Source organism: Staurois parvus, unplaced genomic scaffold, assembly GCF_062004578.1.
Source record: "Staurois parvus isolate SC_StPar_1 unplaced genomic scaffold, SC_StPar_1.0 ptg000312l, whole genome shotgun sequence".
NCBI classification, from domain to species: Eukaryota; Metazoa; Chordata; class Amphibia; order Anura; family Ranidae; genus Staurois; species Staurois parvus.
This window is the reverse complement of record NW_028318108.1, coordinates 1,212,954-1,223,419: the sequence shown is the minus strand read 5'-3', so window position 1 is coordinate 1,223,419 and position 10,466 is coordinate 1,212,954. Positions and strand designations below refer to the sequence as shown.

The 10,466-nt window shown below is 38.4% G+C and overlaps 1 protein-coding gene across 4 annotated transcripts in view; it reads right to left on the bottom strand.

The window, feature by feature from the left end:
* Nucleotides 1–728: 728 nt before the first annotated feature.
* The window catches only part of ZBTB38 (zinc finger and BTB domain containing 38), a 45,374-nt gene continuing 35,636 nt past the window's right edge, over nucleotides 729–10,466 (bottom strand). For 3 of the 4 annotated variants that reach the window (XM_089683511.1, XM_089683510.1, XM_089683509.1), the window contains exon 2: nucleotides 729–7,775. In XM_089683511.1, the coding sequence (XP_089539637.1) occupies nucleotides 3,967–7,755 (3,789 nt within the window). In that variant the 5' untranslated portion in view covers nucleotides 7,756–7,775 and the 3' untranslated portion in view covers nucleotides 729–3,966. Of the gene's footprint in view, nucleotides 7,776–9,968; nucleotides 10,060–10,466 lie in introns of those variants that run through there. The other variant, XM_089683512.1, reaches the window with a different exon arrangement.

Below are 10,466 nucleotides of genomic sequence, written 5' to 3'. Positions count from 1 at the left end.
AAAATTCTGCATCTCTGATGATATGAGGGTGCATTAGTGCATATGGAATGAGCAACTTGCACATCTGGAAAGGCACTATCAATGCTGAAAGATATATCCAGGTTTTAGAGCAACATATGCACCCATCTAGATGTCTTTTTTTTAGGGAAGGCCTTGCATATTTCAGCAGGACAATGATAAATCACATACTGCATATATGACAACAGCATGGCTTTGAAGCGTCCAGGTGCTCAACTGACCTGCCTGCAGTCCAGACCTTTCACCAATTGAAAATATTTGGCTTATCTTGAAATGAAAAGTATGACAAAGACCCAGGACTGTTGAGCAGTTAGAATCCTGTATCAGGCATGAATGGGAAAACATTCCTCTCCCAAAACTCCAGCAGCTGGTCTCCTCAGTTCCCAGATGTTTACAGAGCGTTGGTAAAAGAAGAGAGGATGCTACACCATGATAAACATGGCCATAGCCCAACTTTGTTTAGGACATGTTGCTGCCAGTTTCAAAATGCCTTATTTTTTTCTTAAAGTGTTCCATTTTCTTGCTTTAACCCCTTTATGACCAAGAGTAAAACAAACCTTAAGACCCAGACCCAATTTTGAAACTTACATGGGTTATTAAAACTGTACATATGATCGCAACTACTTTGTGTATCCAGGTGGATTTTACCTTGTTTTTTTGCGGTCAGATTGGGATTTCCTTTGGTGGTAAATGGTAATAGGTAGTAAATGTAAAAATTAAAACCTTTAATTTATTTTAGCAACTCACTAAATAAAAAAACAGACACAACACACCAACTTTTTAAGATATCCCACAAATTTGCTTACTATTCAATCTTTATATGACAAACATGACATATCAGAACAAAATGAAGGAAGATCTGAACAAATTAATAACAGAGCAATAAAAACATTTTGTAGTTAAATATATATATATATATATATATGTCTATACTGCTATCACCTCTCTGCTAAGTTCAATAATGCACTTTTGTAACAATGTTTCTCCATAGTGGTTGATAAGAATTGGTTCTTGGTCAAAAGATACTTTATTTATTGCATATGTGGAAACTATCTACAACATATCTCACTCTCAAGATATGGTTTTAAAAACAAAAGTTAAAGAACACTCCTGACAACAGTTAGCGTATATTGCAGCAAAATGAAAAGAAATATTCAACAAGTTGTGTTCAAATATTTTCAGAATTATTTATGCAGTTTTTCAACAAAGTTATTTAAATAAAAAAAATATAACTGCACTGAAAATGTAATTTGGCTGTTTATCTATTTTTTCCATAATTTTAACACAAAAAGGGTCTTCAAGAAAAAGGACAACTCAAGAAATTCCTAAACCATAAATTCTACTATATAATTAAAGTGAACCAGAATTTAGCAAAACCACTACCAGATATCATATATGTATTCTAGTAGTAGCTTACCTGTGCAAAATCATGTCCCCATCCTTCTCCCCGAGATTGTGTATCTCAACACTAGTAACTGCAAACTTTTCCCGAGTATGGCATTCTGATGAAAGTGCCAGTTTGTCAATCATGTCCAGCACATTATAGGTCACAAAGGATGAGATCAGCATAGTTGTGCAAACCTGCACTATGGCCAACCAGGAATAAGTGAATATACTGTCAACATTTAGCTAAAAGTCCAAATTCACAGCTTAATTATTATGCAAATGTCTAGAGACTAAGAGCTTTTGGAAGGGATCCACAGGATTCCTCTAGGGGAGCCCATTAAAGGCACCAAAATTATATTTAAAGGAATGGAACATTCTAAACTGTCATCAGACATGTACAAAAGATATCTAGAGGTACCTGAATGAAAAGTCACATATCATAGAGAGAGCACAGGGATATCAGAAAACCAAGGTACTCGTTATGCAAATTAAAACAGCTACTGCAATCTAGAAGTAGGGACTGCCACTGCTAAGCCTGCTGAAATTTGCATAATAGAGACCCTAGGTTTTTGGGCTCTTTGGTACTCTAGGAAACTTATGACATGATATGCAGGTTATGTCTAGGTGTCTTCTACACATGTATGGTAACAGTTTAGAATGTTAAAGTGAACACAGGTTAATTTTAAGAGTAGAAACAAATAGGCCTTCAGGTTACCATTTCAGATGCGCATTTGCCATGGGATCACCAAACAGCTGCAGGAAGCCACAATAGGTAGAATTTATTGTTATGGTGATTGCCAATATCTTTCTGCATGGTAAGTTTTTTTTGGAAACATAGACAGCATGTACGAAAAACATGTGTATTTGGTAATTACCATATTATCTTTACAGTAACTTTAAGCCTTGTGGCAATTGCACATCAAATACAGATGCAACCCAGAGCTTTAGGAATCACACCCCAAGCTCCAGCCTGCATGTACCCTCACCAGTAACCCATGGAGCATAATAATAATTGCGAAAATATGAAGCAAAACTTACAGATATGTCAGTATTAGATTGTACTTAAGTCAAAATAGAAATCTACCATCTACTACAGACTATCCCTAGAAATAACACATAGGGGTCTGACCCTACCACAAACCTTAGGTAAGCACTGTAGGCACACTTTTTTGGTTTTATTTAAATTACTTTGTGTTCCACAGTCAGATAAAATGGAGCTCAAAGAGTATTATTGTACCAGAATAAGTGTGTTGCAATCCTAGATTTCACTAGCAGATGGCTCTTAGGTAAAACCCCAAATACCAGTTTTCAAGACAATGTAGGAGGTGGAGACCCCTATATGTTACGACATGGACCTGCCAAAAGCTTATGGAAGATTACCTTCTGAAACAGAAATCCTGTTTTTAATTTTAAAAAAAGTAAAAACATCCTTTGGTTGCATAGACAAAATTACCTTATTTTATATCATATTTTCTTTTTTTTTACAGTTATAATCTATTTGCTTTAATATCCAATATTAACGTCACAGAATGTAATTTTTTGAACTGGCAATTCACAAATGATGATATTTTGTTTAATTGTGTTAACAATATCATTCACTATATGTTATATGCTGTTCAGTTGTACAAGACATAATTCTTCCTTTGTCTCTGGTTGCAATGAGCTGTTTTCTAAATAACACAATAATTACATTATATAATGCTGTACAGTGCTTTCTGTGTGTAGTATAATATATAGCATTTAAAGAAGCAGTCCACACAAAAATACCTTCATTAAACATTAAAATATCTAAGTGAGCATGGACGGTCAAAGAGTACTTGTGTATTCACTGCTGAGTAGCGCTATATGACACTGATATTTTATTTTTTATTATGGATTTTATCAAACATCTTAAGAACAAAGTACACTTCATTAGGAGGGAAGGGAATCTCCTGTTTATCTGGGTCCCCTGGTAAGCGCAATAGGTGACTGCCACTTTAAGAAACTTATATTGTACTACAAACTGTACAGAATATGTTGCCCGGCTAGCTGCTAGCAAGAAAACATGTAATAAGCTGACATTTATACATAGAACTAGTGCAAAGATGTACAGCTCAGGGAAACTAACACTTATTAACACGTGAATTTTTTATTAAAGGGCCAATAAACTAAAATGTACCAGCTCTTTCATATAAAAGTGTTTTAATAACATTCACTAATAAATATGGAAAAATGTGGCATTTATCAGAGTTTCAAATATCTAGTATAATGGTATTTTGCTATACAGAAAAGAATTCCTGTCCAGTAATGCACTTGAAGAATACTGCCATGGCAAAGCATTCTTTAGCGTCAAATGGTACCCTTGAAGGGGTCTTAATTTCTGTACAGATTTGTGAACTTTTTTTACATATATATTTGTGAATGTTATTAGTACGTCTTCTATACATAATCTTCTTGTTTTAGATTAACTTGGTCCTTAAAACCGTGTATGCTGCTATGAGCCTGTAACTGTCCATTAACAGCCAAAGAGTTAATGAACAAAAAATAGCTTGTGATTGTTTTAAAATGTTTCACCACAATCATCTACGGGACAAATGGGTTATCAAAACTTGTCATTGTCTTTAATTCTGTGAAAGTCTTAGTGCTCTCTTTTAAGGAAGAATGATCAGAGTTCAAATTTTCCTCCAGGTTATAGTGCCTTGCTTTCCAATGCTTCCAGCCCTTTGGGACCTCCATTAGGACACTGCTGTGTAATGCAACAGGTGGTAGTGGAGGTGGAGTCATGAAATGACTGGAGTCAGTTTCCCCAATGGTACTTACATTCTCTACAGGGCTTGGAGTGCAAACATTCTGGGGTATGACCTCTGTAACACCACTGCTGTAAGACAACAGTGGGGCCTCACAGTCATCAAAGGAAGGAGGGAAACTTTCAGGCATGCTTACAGATCTCCTTTCCCCAGTCATTTTAGGATCATTACAAATGCTACTTGCAGCACCACCCCAGGTGCATATTTCTGCAGCAGATGGTTGTAAGTCTTTTCCCTCCCTATGCTTTAGTCCCCTAAAATAGTGTTTCTTTTGGTGCATCACAAGGGCGGCAGCAGTCTTGCAAACTTTGGAACACTGGACACAAACAAACCCTTTTTCACTCTGCTCTTCTAAATGTTTTTGCTCATGATTGTTCCTTGAAGTAAGGTAGAGGAATTGCTGCGAGCAGAACTTACAGTCATACATTTTTTCTCCAGTGTGAATCCTCTCATGTTTTTTCAAAGTTTTATGCAATAAAAATGTCTTTTTGCAAAATTGACACGTGAAGTTTTTCCCAACCTGATGGATATGTTCATGCTTGCTTAAGTTTCCAGGAAAGGAGAAGCACTTTCCACATACCTTGCATGAATAAGGCTTCTCTCCAGTATGACAACGCATGTGAACCTTCAGTGTTGAAGGATTCCTAAAGGATTTTTGACACAGTTCACAAAAGGAAGCCTTGGTGTCCATTTGCCACTCTGTAGCAGCCACTCCTTGCTCAACTTCCTCCTCCTCTTCAACTGTCTTTTCCTGCTCAATTGATTTTTCGGGAGGACATTCAAAATCGAATGTCTCTGGGGAGTCTTCTGCCCCATTTGTATTTTCATCAATGGCCTCTCCAGATGAGCATTTGGTGTCAACTTCACTTACATTCTCATCAGTAGGTCTAGGTCTACTATGTTTTTTCCTTTTCTTCAATTTCCTGAATTTCTTAAAGTGCTTTGATTTTTTTTTGGGCTTATAGTTGTAGTAAGGTCTCCATGGTTTGTCAGACACATCTTGGTCACTAGCATCATCACACATCTCCTCCATTTGGAGACTATCTGATCTTCGAAGTCGAATGGAGCATCTTTCTTTTTTGTCATCATCTGAATCCAGCCATGCTTTCGCAGGCTCCGGATGCTTTGGTCTTCCACTTTTCCTGAAGAACAGAGATGACCCGGAGATTTGCCTTTTCACCAAAGCTTCACTTCCAATTTTTACTGTGATTTGGCAAAGAGGAGCAATTCCACTATTGACAAGAGTTCCAGGTAGGGCTGGTTTGGCTATGTATGTTTCGGTTTTATTCCCTTCACGAATAACACTTTTGTTATTTTTAGATGAAGGTGCAGGAAGAGATAATTCCCGCTCATCTTGGTGAGCATTGCCATTTTTGTACCCTATTGGGGATTCCATCTCAGTATCTGCCTCCGTTGCCTCAGGGTTACTTTCGTGGCTGGTATCTTTTTCTGGTGAAACAATGGTCCGGCTGGGATTCCACCCTATCCCATTTGCAGCTGCTGTACCAGTTATTGCATTGCCATGCATTATCACAGAGGAAACTCTGCTGCTGTGCATGATCACCGAGGGTGCAGAATTGCTAGCATTAATAACAGATGGAATATTCTTATTTTCTTTAAATTGTGGACCAGGTGTACTGCCACTCTGCTTCAATGTTGAGACTGAAACATGTGAAGGAGAATTACCTTTACTAACGGGCAAGACATTTGTGTTTTTGTCAGACTGTATTATATCAAAAGGCCAAGTGTCCTGGGTTGTTGTTGAATTTGTCACATTTTGTGATGGACCATCTAATGTGGTAGAAAATGGCTCCTGGCTGTTCAAAGAGAATGATTGTGATTTTAGAGCATTCTGGACAACTGTGGGTGTAGTAAAGGAATTTTGAACTTGGAAGTGTGCTGCTGAAGCTGTTCTAGGGGTTTTCAATGGAGGTCTTTTACACTTCATGGGTAAAAGTCTATATAGTTTGTAAGGATAGATGCTTGGCTTGAGGCCCCTGTTTGCTTTACTTCCCACCCCCAGTCTTGGGTCAATGCCATGGGAAGATTTCTGATGATTTTTAAGGATATAGTAAGTCATGAATGTTTCTAAGCAAAATATGCACTGATATCTTCGGTCCCCAGTGTGCCAGATTTCATGTTTGGTTCTATATTCAGCTAAGGCAAATACCTTGTTGCAATAATGACAAGGGTATGATTTTCTCCATGAATGGACATTTGAATGCCGTCGAAGACTGGATAGAGTTAAATAATTTCTTTTGCATACAATGCAGACATAAAATATTTTATCATCTACTATTTTAACAAAGTGGTCTGTTGCAGATGAGGAGCCATTTGTCAGAGCATTCTGGTTAGTTGTAGATTCTGTAGGAGTGCAGTAGTTCTCTGTTGAGGCACCTTGTGAAAGATTGTTGGGTATCCTCAAATCTCTGTCCATGTGCACAACCTTAAAACAGATTTGTTCATGCCGCTGTAGGCGTTTAAAGTGTGCAAATTCTTTGCTGCAGTTTTTGCAGTTAAGAGTCACATGGTGCTTTTTAGGAAGAGGATATAGGCCAGCATCACAGAAAGACTGGGTGGCAGGTGAGTTACCAGGGGGAAGTTGTGGTAAGGTGCTTTCATCTTCCCTTTGGCTGTAGAATTCAGTTTGGTTGGCAGTTTGCTCTGAAGAGCAACTTACACTATTAGAGGTACAGGTCTGAATGACTGCTTGTGGGTTAATACACTGAGGTTCTAACACCGGCATGCTGTTGGCTGATTTGGCCTCCTGGTTGGTAGTAACTGTACCAGGAGTTGTGCATTCCCGATCTCTTGTAAGGCTATCTTTATTGCCATGGTCAAATACAGAGTCTCTTTTATATGATGCATCACCAGAAGACACTGCATAGGAGTGCTCAGCCAATGTGTTTACTGGCTCTCCATCATTGCACACACCATTCTCGCAGTTACCACCACTGTGCACCTCTTCAGTGGGGCCTGTGCTCTTTTTAAAATTTGCTCTTAGATCAAGAGGAGAAAAGCCATTGACTTCAGTTTCCAAAATAGAAAAGGCATTGGTGATTCTTGGTCCATTAGCAATAGCTGGGTCATCTCCCTTTTTGTCCACAGTCTCCGATTTCAGTCCATTTTCTCCTCGATAAAATGCAGGTGGTGCTTTTCCCTCAGGTTCAGTTGAGCAAGCAACCGCAGAAGACTTTTTGGAAGCTTTGATGTTTTCTAAAAAGGTTATGCCTAGCTTTTTACCAGCATCTACAAGGTCAGTCAGGGTCTCCTTTTTCTTCACAGCAATCTTTGAGCTGTAAATAAAGTTCAATATTTCAGTAAATGTGTCTGCTTTCAAATCATTGAGCTCCAAGACATGTCCCTGGATTAATATGCTCTGGCTCCGAAAATGGTTTCTAAAGTACAGGCTGGAGGCTGCCAGTATATTTCTGTGTGCTTTGAATTTTGTATCTTCAACCACAATGGTTACGTCACACAAGAAACCTTGCATACGCTGCTCATTTAGACTACAGAGAAGGCTCTCTCCGTGAAGACTGTCTGCTATGTCTTCTGAAGTGCACATTCTGATTTAAGCATAAGACTCTGTAAAGGAACAAACAGGAAAAACTGTTTAGTCTGCAGAAGCATGTAGATACATTTTTACTCATTAACATGTTTCAAGCATATAGGAAAAAGTTTCATTAACCTGTTTCTAGCTTATAAGAAAGAAGTTTTACTAAATTTGTAAAATGTAATAAACTGTGCCATACCTCTAGTCCAGCCTTTCTCAACCTGTTCAACACAGAGGAACCCTTGAAATAACTTTTCAGTCTCAGGGATCCCCTGCTACAAATTACTATATCTACAACTCATGATACATCAGTGTGATGGGCATTGTGAAGGATGTTCTTTACACTTGTGGACATTGGGAAGAATTACCCCCTTAAAGATAGCTAAAAAGAGCAATGGTGTCAACGGGAGCTTATCTAAGAGGCAGAAATTGCTCTTTGCTCAAGGAACCTTTAGCAACTTCTGGAGAAACCCAAGGATCCATGGAACCTGGTTGAGAAACTCTGCTTTAGTCTATCATTTTCCAAATTATCCAACCACCGTTTAATGCAACCTGTGAGGTGTATATGTGTCACTTAATTTTCTCACCTACACATGGTGAGGTGCTCCAGGGTTTGTTTCTGGTAAGAAGATTTTTGTTTTCTCAGAACTTAAGCTTCGGTGTCTGTCATGGAGCCCAAAGGCTTTGTCCAGCTTTGGGTAGGATAAAGCCTCCAGTCCTAGGTCCACATCTTAAGCCAGCCATAGTTGAGTCAAAACCCGAACGAAATGTGTGTTGATAGTCAAAACTTTCATTTTTTGCATCATTAGCGTGCCAGCTGCGAAATGCAATTTTTGTGTCACAATTGAACGTGCCTGATCCAACATGCTGTTTTTTTTTTCTAGAAAATCGAAATAATTGATGGCACAATCATATGAGCTATTCTCGTTTTTAAATGACGATTTTCAACTCATCTATGGCTGGCCTTACCTGTTGGCCAGTCTTCAATAATTATTCTCATCTGTCCACAGCGCTTGCACTGATTGATGCTTAGGCAGCTCTCAAGATCTGCCTGTTTATGTTGGGGAACCCATTAAGGGCAACCTGCTAGTCAGGAACTGACCCAAATCTAATTGGTGGCTTAGACAAGCAGATGTTTTGCTTAATGTTATAGCCTTTCTTTACAAATACCTTCTGCACTATAAAGCAGCAAAAAACCTTTTTTGTAGAATTTTTGGGAGCATTTATCCAGAAAAAAATTCTAACACTCATAAAAGGCTACTACAAGCCAGAATAAAAATGCTATTATCAGCGTTTTTCATCCAGCTTTTTTTCTAGCATTTTTGGAGCTTGAAAAAGACACTAGTGAGCACGAAGCCTAAATATACACTCACCAGCCACTTTATAATTTACACCTGTTCAATTGGTTGGTAACACAAATTGCTAATCAGCCAATCACATGGCACCAATTCAATGCATTTAGGCATCTAGACATGGCAAAGACAACTTACTGACATCCAAACTGAGCATCAGAATGGGGAAGAAAAGGGATTTAAGTGACTTTGAATGTGGCATAGTTATTGGTGCCAGATGGACTGGTCTGGGTATTTCATAAATTGCTGATCTAATGGGATTTTCACACACAAACAGCTCTAGAGTTTACAGAGAATGATCTGAAAAAGAAAAAATATCCAGTAAGTGGTAGTGGTGTGGACTGATGTCAGAGGTCAACATTCAGATGGTAGGGTCAGAATTTGGCATAAACAACATGAAAGCATGGATCCATCCTGCCTTGTATCAATGGTTTAGGCTGGTGGTGGTGTAATGGAGCGGGGGATATTTTCTAGCAAAGTGTACCTAATATAGTGGCCAGTATGTCTATGTATTAAATACAATCATGAAAATATGGAATTGGAAGGATTAAAATGACCAAATAAAATGCTTTACAATAAGAGCTCAAAATAGGTCTTGGTAATAAAAAACATGGTAGAAGAACTGGACTAAATCCTATATATAGCAAACCTGATAAATAAAACCCCAACATGTTAGGTTAATTGGATCCTGTCTAAATTGTCCCTAGTATGTGTATGTATGAATGTAAGTTAGGGACTTTAGATTGTACACCCCTTGAGGGTTAGGGACTGATGTGAATGTACAATATATATGTAAAACGCTGTGTAAAATGAGTACCTGTAATAAATAATAACAAATAATAAAAAACAGTTTTATAGGGTCATTGTACTCACAGCCATACAACTGCTGCACGAAAAGGATCTGTGCATGGCCCCTTTTTCTTTTCAGCATCAGAGGTGAAAGTAGGAATGGATGCCGCACAACAACCACTGACTCCCTTTGATCTTAAAGTGCTATTAAACAAAAAACAAAAATGTACTATATTGCAGCTTATCAATCATTAGATGTGGAAGCTGCATTAGGGTTTTTTTAGCCTTTTTTTCCCCTGGTGATCTAGTCAGTAACACACCTTCTGTATTAGGCTTCATTCCAAAGCAGACAGCTTGCTATGGGGCTCCCGAGCCGCTGCTCTGCTTGTCCATTCACACACTAAGCTGAGGCTCAGTCCCACTGCTTCTCTCTCCTCATTGGTTGTGACTGACAGTGGCAGTAGCCAATGGCTCCTTCTGCAAAAAACAATGAGCCTTTACAACCACTTTAAAGCTGAACCCTAACAATGATTTGGATTGCACAGTTACATTGGTCCAGCTTGGCACAATTAAAGCATTCTT